Below are 20,391 nucleotides of genomic sequence, written 5' to 3'. Positions count from 1 at the left end.
CCTGCTGGAGGCGGCTGGGACAGCCCGGGGGGAGAGGGAGAGAGAGGCGGCGGCAGCGGCGGGGCGTGAGGGGACACGGGGCGTGAGGGGACATGGAGTGTGAGGGGACACGAGTTGTGAGGGGACATGGAGTGTGAGGGGACACAGGGCGTGAGGGGACATGGGGTGTGAGGGGACATGGAGTGTGAGGGGACACAGGGCGTGAGGGGACATGGGGTGTGAGGGGACATGGAGTGTGAGGGGACACAGGGCGTGAGGGGACATGGGGTGTGAGGGGACATGGAGTGTGAGGGGACACGGGGCGTGAGGGGACATGGAGTGTGAGGGGACATGGAGTGTGAGGGGACACGAGTTGTGAGGGGACATAGGGCGTGAGGGGACACGAGGTATGAGTAGACATGGGATGTGAGGGGACATGGGGATGTGAGGGGACACGGAGTGTGAGGGGACATGGGGATGTGAGGGGACATGGAGCGTGAGGGGCACAGGGCGTGAGGGGACATGGGATGTGAGGGGACATGGAGTGTGAGGGGACATGGAGTGTGAGGGGACATGGATGTGAGGGGACACGGGGCGTGAGGGGACATGGAGTGTGAGGGGACATGGAGTATGAGGGGACATGGATGTGAGGGGACACGGGGATGTGAGGGGACACGGGGCGTGAGGGGACATGGAGTGTGAGGGGACATAGGGCGTGAGGGGACACGGGGCGTGAGGGGACACAGGGCGTGAGGGGACACAGGGCGTGAGGGGACATGGAGTGTGAGGGGAAATGGAGTGTGAAGGGACACAGGGCGTGAGGGGACACGGAGTGTGAGGGGACATGGAGTGTGAGGGGACATGGAGTGTGAGGAGACACGGGGCGTGAGGGGACACGGAGTGTGAGGGGACATGGGGATGTGAGGGGACATGGGGCGTGAGGGGAGAGACGGGGCGTGAGGGGACATGGGGATGTGAGGGGACATGGAGTGTGAGGGGACATGGGGATGTGAGGGGACATGGGGATGTGAGGGGACACGGGGCGTGAGGGGATATGGAGTGTGAGAGGACACGGGGGGTGATGGGACACGGGGAGTTGAGAGAGGACACAGGAGCTGAGGGTGTTGCTGAATCTTAGGGACTCTAAACACCAACAGGTTTAGAAAGGAGACATTGTTTATTCTGTGCAGGGTGCAAGGTGGAAATTGTCCACAAATCAAGCACACCAGGGAATAAAAAGGAAAATTATTTGTACACTGAAGTTTACATAAATCCGCCCATCTAATCCCCAGTTCCCGCCTACCTAATACACAGTCACGTCCAAGCACGACATAAAATATAAAGTTTTCCATGAACATTGTGAAAAATGCATATTTTATGATTGGCTTTTCGCAATAGATACAATGAATATTATATGTGTAATGTTGGAAAGTTATGCTGTATTAATGCTCTCAAGTAGTGTGTTGAATGTATTTTTAGGTTATAACACATTGTTAAAATAGAAACTATGCTATGTAAGATACTTTTTAACTAGCTCAAGAAAGAGATGAGACAATCAAGGAATTCTTCGCACAAAGATAACAATTTACAGAAACCCCTAAATTTTCCAGAGGAGAGGAATTTGTGGCTTTCCTTATCAACAGAAAGGAACTTCTTCAAGCCTGACTGAGACTCAAAGGCGCCTGGGAATTAACAGAAACTTTTTGAGAAGTACCAGACGAATTTCTTGTTTTAAATAAAATATATGCATAATCATGAAGTGTTTTGTATATGCAACAAGCTATTGCTTTTAAGGTGATTCCTTTGTTCACAAGGCATGCTTGTCGTGGCTTAAGTGCCCGAGAGCATCCGGACGTCCGTAACTGTTTGCTTTTTATTGTCTTGTAATTGTCCTAACTCTAAATTTTTATTCCTCTAATTGTATTACTATTTTTATTATTATTAAGCTTTAAAAACTTTAAAAACCAGGTGATTGGCGTTTTTCACAAACATCAAGTAAAGCACAAGAGACATGGTGACATGTTGGCGTTGAAAAGAGGGGTTAGAGGGGAGAATGGTGCGAGGAGGAGCAAGAGGGAGCAGAGGAAGGGCCCGAGAATTCTGTGTAAGGACATGGAGGGGACAGCAGGTGTGAGGGAGGGGACATGGAGGAGGTGAAGGGATGGTGGGGTGTGAGGGGACACAGAGGAGCTGAGGGGACAGAGGAGGTGAGGGGACACAGGAGGTGAGGGGACACAGAGGAGCTGAGGGGACAGAGGAGGTGAGGGGACACAGGAGGTGAGGGGACACAGAGGAGCTGAGGGGACAGAGGAGGTGAGGGGACACGGAAGCTCTGAGGGGACACGGGAGGTGAGGGGACACACGAGTTGAGGGGAGAGAGGAGTTGAGGGGACACGGGAGCTCTGAGGGGACACAGAGGAGGTGAGGGGACACAGAGGAGCTGAGGGGACACGGGGTGTGAGAGGACACGGGAGCTCTGAGGGGACACAGAGGAGCCGAGGGCAGGTGGGTGCGACAGCAGCAGCTGATGCTCGGTAAGAGGCAGGAAGGCTTAGGTCAGGCTTGGTGTCGGCGCCGTGAGGCGGCTTTGAGCACATGAAGCGGCATTGGGAGGAAAAAAAAACAAACTCGGGGAGGTTTGCTGAGTGTTGGTGCATTTGGATTAATTAAGGGCGCGATTAGTGTTTGAGATTTGGTTGTGTGAGGGAGTGTTGTAATGGAGCGTTGCGGGGTTGTTTGCGAGCAGTGCCAGTAGGAGGCGGTGTTTGCGTGAGTGTTTTGGGGTGAAAAGAAGCGTTCTGGGGCTCGGGGGGGCAGGCTGCGGTGGTGGCGGTGGCAAAAGGGGAACCCGCGTGTCTCTGTATTGCCCAGGCTACGCTGGCGTGGCTATTCACAGGCGCGATCCCGCTACTGACCGCCACGGGAGCTTTGACCTGCTCCGTCTCCGACCTGGGCCGGTTCACCCCTCCTTAGTCAACCTGGTGTCCCGCGGCTCCCCGCGGGTCACCATATTGATGGCGGCCTTAGCTTGGACGCCCGCTCGGCACAGCGCACGGCAGCCCAGAACTCCTGGGCTCAAGCGATCCGTCGGGCTCAGCCTCCCCGGCAGCTGGGACTACAGGCGCGCGCCACCGCGCCCGGCGCTCGCAGCCCGCTCCGCCGCCGCTACGAGCTGCTGCAGCGCTGACGTCACGGGGCGGGCGCAGCGGCCCCGCCCCGCCGCGTGACGTCACGGAGAGAAAGGTGGGGAGGAAAGCGGGGACGCCCCCCCACCCCGCGGTGGTGACGTCACGGGCGTGTCGCGCGGCGCACGCCGGGAGGCGCCGTGAGGGGGTATAAGGGCAGGCGGCCGCCGCCATCTTTCTCTCGGCACCGCGCAGCCATGGGCCACCAGCAGCTCTACTGGAGCCACCCCAGGAAGTTCGGGCAGGGCTCCCGCTCTTGGTCAGTGCTGCCCCTTGCTCTCCCCGGGTCGTGGCTGCCGTCTCACCGCCCTGCCTCGCTTCCCCTTCCCCTCACATTCACACCCCCCATCCTCCCCGGCGCCATTCCCCGCCCTCACGCGCCTCTCTCTGTTCCCCTCACAGCCGCGTGTGCTCCAACCGCCACGGCCTCATCCGCAAGTACGGGCTCAACATGTGCCGGCAGTGCTTCCGCCAGTACGCCAAGGACATCGGCTTCATCAAGGTGAGCCCCGCGGCTGCGGGAGGGGGCTCGGGGGTGCCGGTTCCCGCTGACTCCCCTCGTGTCTCTCGCTCTCTTGCAGCTGGACTGAGCGCCGGGAGGATGAGGTGACAGCCAGGAGCTCCCGGGGCGTCCCAGAGCCTCCCTGACACATCCGCAGCGTCTCGGCTCAGCCTTACCTAATAAATGGTCTCCTAACCCAGCTGATCCGTGCGTGTTTCCCTTCTGTGCAGGTTTTAGCGGCTCTGGGGGGGTCTCTGTGCGGGGCTGCGCCCGGAGTGTGGGGGCTGCCCTGCTGTGCTCGGCTTCCCAAACTTCTACCACCTCGTGCTGCTCCAAGCCCTGTCCAGCCTGGCCTGGGGCAGCCAGAGCTGCTCTGAAGCGAGTGAGTTAAAGACACTTAAGTGTGCCAGAGGTCTGGAATTAGGTTTCCTTTAAAGGGCAATCCAAGTGTCTGGTGGATGCTCTTCTGCTCTTCAGTGCCATTGCTGTGAGGGGACTGGCCACAGGTAAATGCTCTGCAGATCCTTTGGGAATGCCCAGGAGCCTTTGTTATGTCCCTCTGGCTATCTCATCAATGAGATGAGGTGGTGAGGAGGGAATGGGAGCAAACCCAGGCGTGCCCATAGCCAAAGCTGAAGGGCTGTGGGAATGTCACAGGATTTGGAATGGTTTGGGCTGGAAGGGCCCGTGAGGCCCAGCCCATTCCAGTCCCCTGGCCTGGGCAGGGACACGGGGCACTGGATGGTCAGGGACAGCTCCTTCCGTGTCAGGGATGAGGATTTGGCATCATCAAGGAGCCCTGGGGAGGGGTTGGCTTTCCTCACCAGGAGGTTGGGCCTTGAATTTTGAGTCAGAAATGGTTAAATCCTGGTTCTTACAGAAAACTCCTCAGTGTGAAGTTTCTACGCTAAAAAATTTAAAATTTCAGTTGCTCTGGTGGTGATTTTGGGCTTCCCCCCCCCCCATTTTTGTTGATGTACACAGGGAGGGGAATCCTGTGGGATGTGTTTGTTTGGCTTCAGTGTGGTTCTGAAAACCCTCACTGCCTTTTGAACCAAAATACTGAATTTCTAGGGGGGGTTTTAACTGCTGTGTGAAACACAAGATCAGTGAGGATGCACAAGGTGCTGGGAGGGTCTGTGCAGCTCCCACTGCTGTGTCCACCTTCCCCCTGCTGTCCCTCAGAGGTGCTTGAGGCACTTCCCAGTGGGAAATGGGAAATTTCCCAATGGGAAATCCATGTTTTTCCCAACACGTTGGACACAGGAGGATGCTCCCATGCCGGGTACCACTGAGAGCCAAGGAAATGGCAGCAGGATTGGGATGTTTTGGATTCTAAGAGCTGTTCAAGCCAGGAATTGTGGCTATTTGTCCCTTTTTTCCTGAGCAAAGCTCCTTCCTGATGGCAAAAGGGATTTGGGATAATTTTCCCTCTGCTGCCCTGAGGATCTGTGCCCCAAATTTCTGCCAGAACTTTTTTTTTTTCCTCATGGAAAACAAAAATTAGAAAAAATAATTGGGGATGGTAATTGCAATGCAAATCCCTATTGAAACCAAAGCTAAAATACTTTGTTTAAATTACCTTGCAAACATTCAAATACCTCTGTTGGCACCTAATTTTGTAAAATTACAAAAGTGCCTTTTCCTTGTTTTGTTGCTCCCATCTTTTAAGCCTGGGGAGAAAGTGGTGTAGGACAAGCTGTGATTCCCTTTTACCTCATTGCTGCCTCAGCCCAATTTATTGCCCAATATACAACGGAGATGAGGTGCCAAAACCTTGAATTTCCTGAGCTCGGTATGGAAATTGCATTTTGTTTCTGGTGGCTCCACTCTCTGGAGGTTCATGGATGTGAAGCTGGAACTTAACTTGGATGCAAAGTGATTTATAAAGAGCTGCTGATTCCCCTAAAGAACAGGTGACATCAAAATCCACTTCAAGGACTCTGCATTAATAATAAACAACTAATAAATGGTTTCCTGTAGGGGAAATAAAATGTCCTGCTCGGAGCCAAGGAAAAGATAGTGATGCTTTGGGAGAGAGGAGCTTCCAACTGCTGGAATTGCGTTTTTAGGGGATTTGCAGTGCTGAAACCCCACTAAATTGCATTGGATTATGCACCAGATAAAATCTGTGCTTGTCACAGGCTCTGGGAGGAATTTCAGACGTTTTGGGGAAAACTTTGGCTTCTGAGCTCATCCCGAGGCTGGAAAAGCTGGGAGTGCTCTGTAGGAAAGCAGTCCCATCCCTGCTGGGAATCCTCCTGGGTTTATGGGACCAGCCTGGGGGTGATCTTGGGGCTCTTCTCCTTCTCCCAAGTGGATCCTGATCTCCTGGATCAGGAATTCCCTTCCCCAGCTGTGAGACTGATCCTCCCAGTGTGACATTCCCCAGTTCCTGCAGGGATCCAGCTCCACCTGGGGTGGTTTGGAGGCTGCAGGTGATGCTTGGGGTGATGCTGATTTTAGGGCTGTCCAGCATTCCAGAGCCACTCTGGGGGAAAGGGACAAACCCAACCATGGAAAGGAAGGAAACCTCCAAAGGGTGGGAGCGGGGCCAGGCAGCCTGAGAGGATACAGGGAATTTATCCAAGCACACAGGAATTGGGAAGGATAAAGCGCTGAGGGAATTAAATGTGGCCAGGGCCATCACAGGTGACAAAAATGCTTCTAAAGTACCTCGGTGATAAAGGAACAGCAGGGAAAACTCACAGAGCCACAAGGCTGGAAGAGACTTCGAAGATCATTGAGTCCAACCCATTCCCCAACAGCTGAACTCAACCCTGGCAGCCAGTGCCACATCCAGGCTTTGTTAAACACACCCAGGGATGGTGACTGCACCACCTCCCCGGGCAGAACATTCCAGAACTTTATCATCTTTTCTGTAAAAAACCTTTTTCCTGATATCCAACCTGAATTTCCCTTGGTGCAGCTCGGTTCTGCAGCCCCTTGTGTGCTCTGGTTCTGTCAGTTCCTGGAGAAAGAGCCCAGCCCCAGCTGAGCACAGGCACCTTTCAGGAGCTGTGCAGAGTGCTGAGCTCACCCCTGAGCCTCCTTTTCTCCAGGCTGAGCACCCCCAGCTCCCTCAGCCGTTCCTCGCAGGGTTTGTGTTCCCAGCCCCTCTCCAGCCTCGGGTTTGTGTTCCCAGCCCCTCTCCAGCCTCGGGTTTGTGTTCCCAGCCCCTCTCCAGCCTCGGGTTTGTGTTCCCAGCCCCTCTCCAGCCTCGGGTTTGTGTTCCCAGCCCCTCTCCAGCCTCGGGTTTGTGTTCCCAGCCCCTCTCCAGCCTCGGGTTTGTGTTTCCAGCCCCTCTCCAGCCTCGTTGCCCCCTCTGGACGCGCTCGAGCGTCCCAAGGTCCTTCCCAAACTGTGAGGCCAGAGCTGGGCACAGCATGAGGTGTGCTCTCACCATGAGTCCTGTCCTGAAGGAAACGGGAGAGCGAGGGCTGGAGCCAGGCTGGGAGAGCTGGGAATGTTCCAGGGAGAGCTCAGAGCCCCTTTGCAGGGCCTGAAGGGGCTCCAGGAGAGCTGGAGAGGGACTGGGGACAAGGGATGGAGGGACAGGACACAGGGGATGGCTCCCAGTGCCGGGCCAGCGCAGCATTCCCGCTCCAGGAGCAGCAGCTAGATGGCACCGTCAGCCTGCGATTCCTTCTCCGTGCTGTGTCCGTGAGTCCCAGCCTCCCTCCAGCAGCTGGGGCGTGCAGAAATTTGTCCTGTGGATTCCCTGTCCTTGCTTTCGTTTGAAAAATCCCAGTATTTTGTATCCTTGCTCCTGGACAGCAGGACTGGGGCAGAGCCGAGCTCTCCTCGCTCCCGCTTGAGTCTGTGTTAACACTGGAAGCAAAATTCCAGTTGCTTCCTTTCCTTTTTCCTTTCCTTTTTCCCTTTCCCTTTCCCTTTTCCCTTTCCCTTTTCCCTTTCCCTTTTCCCTTTCCCTTTTCCCTTTCCCTTTTCCCTTTCCCTTTTCCCTTTCCCTTTCCCTTTCCCCTTTCCCTTTCCCCTTTCCCTTTCCCCCTTTCCCTTTCCCCTTTCCCTTTTCCTTTTTCCTTCCTCTTTCTGCACATGCTGTCATTTTGGGCAAAAAGTTTAAAATCCCACCCAAACCAGACAGGTACTCTTTATCCCTGCTCAGCTTATCCCCGATTTTCTCCTGCTTCTTCACCAGCCCCTGTTGAGCTCTCCTCATCCTCGCTGGGACCACAAGTATTCCTGACCTGAGGGCTTTTATCCATAAATTCATTTTAGGAGAGTCAAACTCACTTGGGGACATTTGGGCATCACTTTGTGGGGCCAAAAGCTGTGCTGAGCTCGAGGGAAGTGTTGCTCCTGCATCCAGCACCAGAGACTTGGGCAACTCCCATGGATTTGGGGAAATCCCATGGATTTCTCCCTGCTGATTCCCAGCACTTCTCTGGAACTGCAGTGATGCTCACATTATCCCCAATTCCCACTTTATAATTGGATTTTCCTGTCCTCTGCTAAACTTTCCCCATGCCAGCGCTGGGTGAGCCCCCAGGCACAGGGTGTGGCACATGCTGAGCAGGAGAATTTTCCAGGAAAAATTTCCCCACGGAAAGGGCGCTCAGACCTTAGAACTGCCCAGGGAGGTTTGCAGTGCCCATCCCTGGAGGTTCCCAAGGAATTCCTGGAGGTGGCACTCAGAGCTCTGAGCTGGGGACAAGGTGGGGATCAGGAACAGCTGGGACTGGATGATCCCAAAATTTTTTTCCAACTCCATGGTTCCATGATTCTGCTCCAAGTTTTTAACAATCTGGTGGGATAAACACCCAGGAAAATCCAGGCAGATGGGATCAGGCTGTGTGGTGAGCTGAAGTGCTTCTAAATAAAACATTCCCAAGGGCTGGCATGAGGCACCAGTGGCTCTAATTCACGCCTCTTGTTGGGAGTGTGTTCCTTGCAGACAATGTTTATTTATGGCATGGAAAAATCTATTTCCATCCAATAATTTCCATAACTGAATATTTATGCCAACAGCCAGTGAATGCTCCTTGACTAAAGTGAAAAAGTATTTATTCAGTTATAAATGTTTACTTGTTTAGTGGTGAAACTGCTTTCAACAAACTTAAAAATCAAACTGGTGTCTCCCCCTTTCGCAGGATTTCCGTGGTTTTCCAGGCATCAGCAATGGATAATGGTGGAATTATCATTCCAGCTTGAGCCTCTGTGTATTTATACCTTAAATCTCAGAGAGAGTTGGTTTAAGTGAGATACTGGGAAGGAATTCCTGGCTGGGAGGGTGGAGAGGAGTTGGGCTGGAATTGCCAGAGCAGCTGTGGCTGCCCCTGGATCCCTGGCAGTGCCCAAGGCCAGGCTGGAGCAGCCTGGGACAGTGGGAGGCGTCCCTGCCATGGCAGGGGTGGAATGGGGTGGGATTTAGGATCCCTTCCAACCCAACCCATTCTGGGATGACCAGGCAGTGCTGGAGTCCCCATTCCTGGAGGGATTTAAGTCCCTGTGGATGTGGCACTTGGGGACACGGAGCAGGGATGGCCTTGGCACTGCTGGGCATGGTTGGACTCTGCCTCAGCTGGGGACTCCCCCCTGCCCTGGGCAGCTGTGTCAGGGCTGGACAAACCTTTCCAGGGATAAATGTTCCCAAAATCCACCCTGAGCCTCCCCTGGGCCAGCCTGAGGCCGTTCCCTATTGTAAATGCAGGAGAAGTTGGTGGGAAGAAATGCTGATGTCTGACTCCAGTTCAGAAGGCTGAATGATTTCTTTATTATAACTAGGCTATTGAAACATAAACTTTAAGAGATTTAGAGATTTTAGAGGAGCTAAGATTTTACTTAGTGATAAGCCTTACTAGAGTTAATTAAAGTAAATGAATGAGTAGGCCTTGATGAAGTTAAGAGTTAGTAGTTAACTAATAATTGATTGTCAACACAATGTTTAATTAGCTGGGTTTATAACGAGGAATATAGAAACTGACAAACAGCTTTTAGGAACATGAGACAATTGTGGGCCTCCTCTGTTCTGAAACCAATTGAAGACAGGGAATGGGAGTTCTACCAAGGTTCATTTGTCATATTTGCATTGAAAAGGTAGAAAGGTCAGAATGAGGAAGACTTCATTTACTTCCTCATTTTGGGACCCCTCCCCATGAAAGGGACCACCGACCCATTTCAAGGAACAAACTACGCATGCTCAATAGCTTTGGGAATGATTAGCATAGGAAGCGAGGAATGGGATGTACCAAAATTATGAATATGTATTTGTATTTTGGGTATTCAATTCTGGTGTGGATAAAAGGACTCTGTAATCATTGGAAAGGCGGGGTGTGTATTTGGGAGCTGTCCCGCACGCTGCCCAGCGTCGCAATAAACATACACTTTCTAACTTTAAAACTGTTAGAGAGTTTTTGTCTGTCACAGCTGGATATTGGTACTAGATCAATATCCATATTTCTTTAATAAATCACTATAATACATTAATTTACTATTTAAAGGAGATACTAAAACTACAAGCCCGCTTTTCTAACTGCCATATCTAACTCCCAACTCGTGGCCCTCTCTGAGAGTGCAGCCACAGGTGGATTGGATTGGATTGGATTGGTTGGATTGGATTGGGTTGGGTTGGGTTGGGTTGGATTGGCCACCAGCCCCAAACAATCCTCACCAGAATCCAACCCAGCAATCACCCCAGGGAAACAATTCTCCAAGCACATTCCACATGGGAAAAACCAAGGAGCAGGAATAGAAATTGTTTTCTCTTTCTTCTCTCTGTGCTCCTCTATGAAAAACCCCTGAGAGAGAGAAGAATGTGTTGCCACAGTTCCCTCTGCTCCTGTCCCTGTTCCCTGGGAGCAGAGCCCGGATTCTCCCGGCTGTCCCCTCCTGTTGGGATCTGGCATCTCTGGAGAGGCTGAAGCTGCCCCTCCTCTCCCTCGGAGCAGCTCCAGCTTCATCCCACAGCCCTGCTGAGCTGCTCCCTCTGGATTTTTCCAGCACTGGGATGGGGAAAGTTTAGCAAAGGACTGTGCTAAAGGAATAAATCGAATTATAAAGTGGGAATTTGGGATATGTGTCATTTTCTTCCGGCATGAGATTGGAAGAGGCTTCTCATCCTCTTAAAATTAAAAATTCTGGGAATGAGGGGCCCTTGTTGCTCTTCTGGCAGCTCCTGCTTGTGCTGGTGAATCAACCCAGCTCCAGACCCACTGGTGGGATGCTTCCCTCAGCACAAGGGGTTTGTAGGTGAGCTCTGTGAGGGGAAATCCATGCCAAAACCTGGGATTTCTTGGATTTCATCCCATAAAAGCTGGAATCCTGCTTCTGCTTAAAGCTTCCTGCTTTGCAGAGGGGGTTTTGCTTATCCAGCACCATCTCCTTGCTCCTCTCCATCCTCCTCCTGTGGTGGCTCTGCAGAGCTGGGATTTCATTGGAAAACGGGAGGATTTCAGCTGGGATCTCACCTGTGCTGCAGAAATCCCTCCCTAACCAAGCACCTGGCATCCTCCCACGCCTGCAGAGCCTTCTGATGGCTTAATTGCATTTTGCTTCTCCTTCACTCGCATGAAAAAATGGGAAAAGCAGGCAAAACCCCAGAGCCAGCCCTGCCTGGGGCTTAGCTTTGCCCGGGACTACTTTTTTTCTTTTATTTTTTTTTCTTTTTTTGTCTTTTTTTTTATGTGTATGTTTTTTTTTTTTTTTTTTGTTGGCTTTTTTTTTTTTTTTGTTTTGTTTTGGTGAGGGGAGATGTTTTTCTTTTTTTTTTACTTGATTTAACTGTTTTTTTTTTTTTTTTTGAGCTCTGAGAACACGGAGAATATTTTAGAGAGTGTGTGCAGGCACCATTCATCACAGCTTTGGGGCTGGTAAACACCATCCAAACCCCAGAAAAGAAATTCTCTGTGGCTTGGGAGAGCAGGAATCCCTCTGGAATTCTGTCCTGAGTTTATGGCTCCGTGTCTGGAGCACCAGAGTGCTCCCAGGAGCTGAAAAACTGCTGTGATTCCCGGGCTTGGCACAAAACCCACGCCCAGCTCCGTTCTCCCCTGCTGGAATTTGGGCTCAAAAAGATTTGTGGGATCAAGTGGGGCCCACAAGTCTGGGTGTTCTCAGGGAAATCTTAGCAGGGCTGGCTGTGCATCACTCACAGAGCTCGTGGTGGATTTGGGGTGGGTGTGGGAGATTTCTGGATTTTTGGGGTTGTTTGGGTTGGATTTGAGTGGTTGGAATGGGGAGGGGATGGCACTGCTGTTCCTCATCCCCAAAAGTGTCCAAGGCCAGTTTGGGATAGGGGAAGTGTCCCTGCCATGGCAGGGCTGGGGTGAAATGGGATTTAAAGGGATTTAAAATCCCTTCCAGCCCCAGCCAGCCTGGAATTCCCTGATTCCATTCTGTCCCAGAGCTTGGCCACATTCCCTGCTGTCCCCACACCAGCCCTGGTGTGCCTTTGGAATTGAACATTTATAAATTTCCAATTTACCTCTTTGCAGCTGAGGGGGAAAAGCATTTTAAGGGATCAGTTTTGTTTGCAGATGGGTTGTCCCAAAAATACTGGGACAAAAGTAGTGGGAAGGGTGGTGAAAAGGATGGAGTGATGCCTCCCTTCCCTAAGGGCCTGCTCAGAGTGTGAATATCCACACAAAACACACCAAAAAATCCATTTTCTGTCTGAGAACTGATCAAAGTTTGGCTGGAAACTCAGGTTTTGGGGTGAGGAGTGAAGAACTGACAACCAGCCCTTGAATCTCTGATTACAGAGCAGCGGGTTTAGCTCATCCCTGCCAGTGCCAGCTTTCCAAACAGACTTCAGAGAGATGGTGGGACTCTCCCACGTGGGGATTTCTGCCCTAAAAGGGTGTCCCCCTCTCCTTTTGGGGGCACTGCAGGTCCCAAAACCCCACAGAGCTCCTGCAGTGTGGCCAAACTGGGATTCCCCCTTTCCCCAAACCCCAGCCTGGCTTCTACTGTGAGGTCCAAACCCCAAATCTGTTCCTTGAGTGCCAGAAAAGGGAATAAAAGACCAAAAATATCAAAAGAACAGTAATTTCCTGGGGGTTTTTCTCCCCCAGGGCTGAGTGGATGGGCTGGGGTTGGGATGGGAAGGGCTCTGAGCATCAGGAAGGGATAAAAGGGGCTGGTTTGGGGCTCTGAAATGGGATTTTGAGGACTTGAACTGGCTGGTGATTAAAACTGAAGGAACTTGTACCAGATAAATAGATGAGCACATGTCCAGCTGTGTGTTTTTCCTCCCAGGCACATTCCAAGGATGGGCAAAATCTCAGGAAACGAATCCTGGGGTGACTTTTTTTTGCTCCTAGCCTGGATAAAGCTGTCCAAAGTGTCCTGCCCTCACCAGGTAACTTGAATTCCTTTAAAATAAATCCAAATTCCAGGCTTTTTTCTGGTCTTTGATGAGTGGATTTTCCTTTCTGCAGAGGCAGAGCAAACCCAGTAAATAAAAGTCCGTGGCAGCAGGAGCTGGATGGCTGCAACTGGAAAGGTCTTGGAGCGTCTGGAGGGAGGGGAATGGATTGATTTATGATTTTAACAAGCCTGGCTGGGCAGGGAGTCGTGCCTAGATGGTTTTAAAGGCGGGAGGAGATATTAATCAAAATTAAAGCTGCTCTAAGCCGCTCTCCGAGCCACTGGGCTGGGTCCTGCCTAATTAATTCCAGGCCTAAAGCAGGGACAGGGAAAGGACAGCCTGGAGTGAGGGGCTGGGTGGGGAAGCAGAACAAGGGGAATAATGAGGAATAACTGGGATCACTTGGAGGGGCTGTGCTCCCGTGGCCCCCAGGATCTGTGGGAGTGATGGATGGGTGTGGCAGCACATTTCTCTCTCTCTCAGGATTTTTCATAGAGGAGCACAGAGAGAAGAAAGAGAAAACAATTTCTATTTCTGCTCCTTGTTTTTCCCATGTGGAATGTGTTTGGAGAATTGTTTCCCTGGGGTGATTGCTGGGTTGGATTCTGGTGAGGATTGTTTGAGCCTGGTGGCCAATCCAACCCACCTGTGGCTGCACTCTCAAGAGAATATCACAAGTTGTGAGTGAGTTAAATATAGTAAGTAAAAAAAGCAGGTTTGTAGTTTTAGTATCTCCTTTAAATAGTATATGAATGTGTTATAGCATAGTTATAATAAAGAAATCATCCAGCCTCCTGAGCTGGAGGCAGACATCAGCATTTCTTCCCACTGGGTTCGCCTGCGTTTACAATGGATGGGAGCACGGCGCGAGGAGCAGCAGTGACATTTCTGGAGCTGCAGCTGCAATCCTGCCCTGCCAAAGGTCAGCTGGGCTTGGATTGGGAACTGCAGCTCTGGAAAATTCACAGAATTCACAGGATCACTGGGCTGGAAGAGACCTTTGAGATCATCGAGTCCAACCCAGCCCCAGCCCCTCAACTCAACCCTGGCAGCCAGTGCCACACCCAGGCTTTGTTAAACACACCCAGGGATGGTGACTGCACCACCTCCCCGGGCAGAACATTCCAGAGCTTTATCACCTTTTCTGTAAAAAACCATGAAAAAATGATGGGTTGGGACACAAGTCTGGCTTTTCAGCCTGGACTGAGCTGTGCTGCCTCACCTCATTCCTCATTCCTGCAGGAATTGTCGTTCTGAGGGAGAACTCCCCACAAAGGCTGAGCAGGGAGCAGGAATAACCCACCTGGGTGAGGTCACAGAACAGTTTTTGGTGGAAAAGACTCCAGGATCATCGAGTCCAAGCTGTGAGTGGAGCCCCAGCTGGGTTGTCAGGACATCTCTGGGTGTCCCTGGGAGGGGCACGCACAGAGCAGCGAGGCCAAACCCACCTCCCATGGCCTGCACTCGGCACGGTGCCAGAATTCCAGGAGGTTTTTATACAAATCTCCACTTCTTTCCTTATGGAATCCATATTTTCCATATGGAAAACGTGGGGAGAGGCTGAGGGAGCTGGGAAAGGGGCTCAGCCTGGAGGAAAGGAGGCTCGGGGGGGACCTTGTGGCTCTGCACAGGAGGGGACAGCTGGCTGAGCAGGGGACAGAGACCTTTAAAGGACATTCCTGTGCAGCCAAGGGTGAAGGGCGAGTGTGAGGAATTTCAAAGGCAAAACTTCTAAATTGGTTTTCATAATACAGTTTATTTTTCTTATATTTACGTAAACAAAAAAAGGGAATTCAGCCCACATCTTCACAGCATCCTTTAAAAAGTCACAAGATTTCTAGTTACAAGGCCTTTTAAACATTTATTAATTAATGAAACACTACTAACAAAAATATTTATATTTTTAACTCAATCTTTAAGTATTTTGTCTTATAGACTCATGCTACAGTGTAAGTTTTCTTGACTAATCATGTTATGACACACAAACCTAAAGTACTAAACTAACAAACTTCTTATTTACCTTTATAACTACTTCTATTTTTTTCCTATGTCTTAAACTCTAAATTTAACGTGTCTCTACTTTAAATCCACATTCTAGCTTCTAACACCTCAGTTTAGGAGCCTTTCCTAAAGTCTGAAATTAAATCTTGTGTTTAATTCTAAGCTTAAGCTTACAACCCCAAAGTTCTCAGAATTCCCTACAGTTCAAATTCCAACAGGTGAGCAAAGCCCTTCTCCGGCAGGAAAACTTCCCAGAACCTCCAAGGCTGCCAGGAAAGGGGAAAATCCCAGACTTTTTTAAGGTTTTGCAGCTCCAAGCTGAGCTCAGCCATGGAAATGGCAGCAGGAAATGGGGAATGCTCCTTCCCAAGGATTCCTTGGTGCTACTGGCCTTGTTAGTAATGAAGGGATGGGATTATTTTAAAGTTAAGAACGATTTATTACTTAGATAAACATTATTCTCAGAGGTCATGAGATTTTAGAGGAGGATTTGGTTATACTTTAAGAGTAATTACAAGGTAATATGTAACTTTCTAAACTAACAGATGTTACAGAATTTATTTTCTTTTTCTAACTTATCACTTTTATTTACTTCTGCTGTACTGTGGATACTTTTTTTCCCAATGTTTTTTGTCTCCCTTGCACACATTTGCTTTTGTTATAATTTCTAAACTCAGCTGCTCTATAACAACCACACCCCTACATCATGAACCCTTCACTATCTTTTTTTAGTTTCTCATTTATTTAAAGCATATTCTTACTTATAACTACAGAAACTCTATCATAATTTTATGATTTTTCTGCTTAATGTTTGTCTATTGTATTTTTACATCAATCCAAGCTTCTTCCAAGGCTACAGATCAAACCCTTCAGTGTTTGTGGAAGTTTCTGTTTTTCTGGTTCCCACCCTTTGGGAATGGACACCTCCAGCAGGGACCTGGTGCTCTCCCACCTCAGTACTGGGGGATTCCTTGGGATTCCTTGTCCTCAGGAATTTTTGGGGATAAATGGCCAGGATCAAATCCCACTCAGGGATTTTGCATCACTGCAGGTTGTGCTCTCCACAGAGCCTGGGATGCTTCATTCCCTCAAAACCATGGAATGGTTTGGCTTGGAAGGGACCTTAAATCCCACCTGGACAGGGTCACCTCCCACTGTCCCAGGTGGCTCCAAACCCCATTTCCTGCTCTCCTGTGTGTAAAATCCCAGCTTTTCCTGCCTGTGAGGTTTATCCATCCCTCTCCAGCTGCTCCAGAGAACAGCAGGAATATCTGGATGAACCCAGCCCACAGTTCTGCCACGGGAAGGGTTTAAATCCTGATTTCCCTTCTTGTAGGACCGGCTGCTGTTCTCTCCGTATTTCAGCGTTTCCTTGGATTGCAGCCATTTCATCCAAACTCCCTCTTGCTGCTGCTGGAGTAGGAATATCCAACAATTTGCTGGGAAATAGCTCTGCCCTGAAAAGTTCCAGCTCAGCAGACAGGTGGGGAATTGTTGGGATTGTTCAGGGCTGGTTTTGATGCTTTGGCAGCGTTTGGAGGGATTTAATTCACCCACCGCAGCAGAAAAAGAGTTTCTTCCTTTATTTCTCTCTTTTAAAATCCAATATTTAAATGCCCCTTCTCCCCCGGATGTGAATTTACTCATGAAATGCTTGTTCTGTTCCCAGAATTTAAAACATCTTATTGGGATGATCCACAGAGTGAGAGGATGCTACAGCCGAGGACGGGAAGGGTGGTGGGAATAAATCAGGATGTCTTGGATAGGGCTTGGCATAAATAATGTGGAGTGAAGGGTGGAGAAAGTGTGGCTTGGGCTGGGATAAAGTCACTTTTCTCCCCAAAGCTGGTGTGGGGATTTTGGTTTGTGGGAAAGGGGGAATGACAGGGGGGTGACAGATGTCCTCACACGTGGGCAGCGCTGTGTTGAGTTTTTATCTTCTGTTTGCCAGGGTCGGGACTAAATGTGTGAGATGATATTTCTTGTTGGGACTCAGATGTTTGTTGGTTCTTATCTCTGTCACAGTCTCACAAACCCTGAGTTCTGCAGCACTTCACTCCAACAAACTAAAAATGGAGCCCCATCTCTCTCTCTACAAGGCCTTTTAAGGATAAACTGTCCAATTCAGAAATGACACCTCAATTATTTTCACTTTTAACCCAATCACCAACATGGCCTGCAATGAGGACTTTTTTATCCAATTACACAAAACCACCCAAACCCATGGAGAAGGAGGAGAAGAAGGAGCAGCCTCCACCCTAAAACCTCCATCTTGCTTTGTATCTATTCCTGCATTCTAAACCCTTAAACTCTGAGTTTCCCACCCTGTGACATCACACACTTCTGTTCAAACTCCACCCCCACAATCCCAGTTCTGCCATTCCATTTTGGAACCTTCTCCACGGCCTCAGGTCAATGCAGAGCTCTCTTGGGGGTCAGACTCTGTCAGCACAGAAAGTCTGACATTCTCAGCACCCAGGGCTCCAACATTGTTTGGCTTTTCCTTTCCCTATTAAAGTGCCTTCACCTCCCACTTTTCCCCCTCCCGATGTTCTCCCCCATCCCGTGGGATTGTGAGGGATGAAACCCCGGCTGGGTTCGGCACCTGGGGACGCTGACCCGCTCTGGGTGCCGCGGTTGGGATTTGGGGGGCAGGAATCAGCAGATGGAGCTGTTTGTTAACGCTTCCCAGCGCCACGGGATGCGATTCCCCGCCTTTTGGAAGATCCCGTGTCCTGCCAGTGTTTCATTCCCGGAGGATTCCCTCTTGGAATGGCATTGAGGGAATAACCCGGACTGGAGGGGGTTTTCTCCCAGCTGGATGAAGTTCCAGAACGGATCCCAGGAAAGGCTGCAGAGGATTTTTCTGAGTTGAACCAACTTTTCCGGGAGATGCTGAGCCCTCCCTGCTGCTGGATCCGTGTGGTTTGGAGCTGCACCTGCATTTCCCAGGGATGAGTGAGGGGCTGGAGCTTCCCATGGAAAGGTTTCCTGTGGAGAATCCAGGTTTTTCCTTGGCTTTTCCTGCTTCCAGCACAGGGAGGATGTGGAGCTGCTGGAGCAGCAGGATCTGAGGGATGGAGCAGCTCTGCTGGGAGGAAAGGCTGGAAAAGTTGGGAATCTTCACCTGGAGTGAAGCTTTGGAATGGCCTGAAGGAGCTCCAGGAAAGATGGAGAGAGAGGATTTATAGGGATGGAGGGACAGGACAAGGAGGAATGGATTCAAACTGACAGAGAGCAGGTTTAGATGGGATACTGGGAAAAATTCCTCCCTGTGAGGGTGGGGAGACCCTGGAATAGAATTCCCAGAGCAGCTGTGGCTGCCCCTGGATCCCTGGAAATGTCCCAGGCCAGGCTGGACAGGGCTTGGAGCAGCCTGGGAAGTAGAAGGTGGAACTGGCTGAGCTTTAAGGTCCCTTCCAACCCAGCCTGGAATTCCATGATTTCCCATGATTTTCCAAGCTGATTTTTTACTCCGCAGAAGCAATTCTGGAAAACACCAAAAATCCGTTTCCCACCTCTGTTCCACCAACTTTTCTTCCTCTTTCTCAGCTCACTCCCAAACAAGGTCACCCCACTGAAGCTGTTTGGGGTTTTGCTCTGGGGCACAGGCACAGATCTTTGCCTGATCCATATTTTAGCAGCCCTTGGATAAAAGCTGGATGCTGCTAATTCCATATTATGGGATTATGATGAACTCCTGAATTAATGGTGCTTAGAAGTCCCACTGCAACGCTCACCACTGAGTGCTAACCTGGGAGCCGAGCCATAAAATCCAATCCACATTCAAAATCAGTGATCTGTGCTCTCAAAAAGCCACTTTTGGTGTGATAAATAGGGTGGAAAAGGCTTCCAAAAATCCTACAGGAGCCCTTTTATGGTGTGGGAAGCGCTTTTATAGGACAAGGCTTCAGGGCTGGGTGGATTTAAAAGGTGCTGCTCTTTAGTTCCAGGCTTTGCAGGTGTTTAAGAGAAACTGGAACATTTTGGTTGATTTTCAAAGTGGTTCCCCAGGTTTGGCAGATGCTGCACCTGTTTATTTATTTTAGGCTTGGAATTTTTTCTTCAGCAAATAATCTGGGGATGGTCACTGATCCTTGGGATCAAGCTCCAGCCTGGTTTCCTGTGATCCTAATTCAATGTCATTAATATTTTAAGAGGTTTTTATAGGTTAAGTTTGTCCCCACATCAATGATCAAGAGGAGAGATGGAAAATGCCCTCATCCCGGTGGGAGTTTTCCCTATCCCTGGCTGTAGGGTTGGAATAAACCCTTTTAAAGTCCCTCCCAACCCAAACTATTTTTCCATTCCAATATTCTGGAAAACTCAGAGCCCTTTTTAGCAGAATTGAGCTCCTTGTTCTGCCCGTTGGGACGATCCCAGTGAGCTCAGGGATGTTGGCAGTGTTTGAGGCTGGTGTGGGATTTGTGGCTACCCCTGTGGATTTACCTATGGATTTACCTATGGATGTATTGTGGATGTCCCTTTTTTATGGCACAAAACGCCTTCCTAATAAATTATTTCCTCCTGCTTTCCCTCTTTCCTCTCTTTTGCTGCAAGATCCCATAAATTCCAGCCCATTCCCTGTTTTTACAATGTCCTGAACCTCCTTGAATTCTAGGATTGGGTTTTTTTTTCCTCTTGTTTAAAAAACTCCATTCATTCCCTGCTTTTTTCCTCCTCAAATCCTTGTCCTGGGGTTGTTTTCCTTGAGCCAGGGATCTGGTGGTGCTTTGCCCACTCCTGGTTAAATTGCTGAGTGACATCTACTGCATTTGCATCCTTAATTATTACCCTTTATGCTAATTAAGCTTCTTCTTGCTGTCACTCGTCAGAGCCCCAGCCAGAGCTGGAGCAAAATGTCTGTTACAAAGATAGATGGGATGCAACCAAAATATTCCAATGAATATTCATCCTTTCCCGTTTTGGAACCGTTCCTTGCTGGTTCCATTTGCACTTCTGGGTTTGGACAGCTCCGATTGTGGGCAGGGCTGTCAGGTGAAACAGAACCTTTGGCAGAAGGGGATTTTTAAATTTTTTTTTTTTTTGGTTGGGGGGGGGGGGTGTTCTGACAGCCAGGAGGAAAAAAATGTTCATGGAATTTGCTCCAAGAGGCACCACTGGAGATGGGGATGGGATGTTCTCCTGGAAATGGGCATGGATGGAAATGTTCTTGGAGGAATAAAGGGTTTTTTTTACTGTGGCTCTGGGGCTGAGCCTTTTGTTTTCTTAACCCAGATGCTGCCTGAAGGTTGTTCCCATATCCCAAATGTGGTTTTGGGATAATTGCCTCGTGCCTGGGCACCTGGGATAATGGAAGGTGTCCCTGCCCATTGGAATGAGATGGGTTTTAAGGTCTCTTCCAACCCAAACCATTGGTGTGGGATTTATTT

General features: G+C 50.0%; 1 protein-coding gene across 1 annotated transcript; it reads left to right on the top strand.

The window, feature by feature from the left end:
* The first annotated feature begins 3,279 nt into the window (after positions 1-3,279).
* RPS29 (ribosomal protein S29) lies at positions 3,280-3,865 on the top strand. Its single transcript, XM_053945617.1, has 3 exons — positions 3,280-3,423; positions 3,567-3,666; positions 3,746-3,865. The coding sequence occupies exons 1-3, from the start codon at positions 3,362-3,364 to the stop codon at positions 3,752-3,754; spliced, it is 171 nt and encodes a 56-aa protein (XP_053801592.1). The 5' UTR covers positions 3,280-3,361; the 3' UTR covers positions 3,755-3,865.
* The last annotated feature ends 16,526 nt before the right edge of the window (positions 3,866-20,391 follow it).

This window comes from Vidua chalybeata, chromosome 6 (genome assembly GCF_026979565.1).
Source record: "Vidua chalybeata isolate OUT-0048 chromosome 6, bVidCha1 merged haplotype, whole genome shotgun sequence".
Classification (NCBI taxonomy): Eukaryota; Metazoa; Chordata; class Aves; order Passeriformes; family Viduidae; genus Vidua; species Vidua chalybeata.
Note: the sequence above shows the minus strand (reverse complement) of the source record. Positions and strands in the feature narration are given on the sequence as shown.

What these genes read in the sequence shown, in the direction of transcription:
- RPS29 (XM_053945617.1), top strand. Translation starts at nt 3,362, where the DNA reads ATGGGCCACCAGCAGCTCTACTGGAGCCACCCCAGGAAGTTCGGGCAG. An exon ending in GGGCAGGGCTCCCGCTCTTG is followed by an intron (nt 3,424 to 3,566) that starts GTCAGTGCTGCC and finishes TTCCCCTCACAG; the next exon opens with CCGCGTGTGCTCCAACCGCC.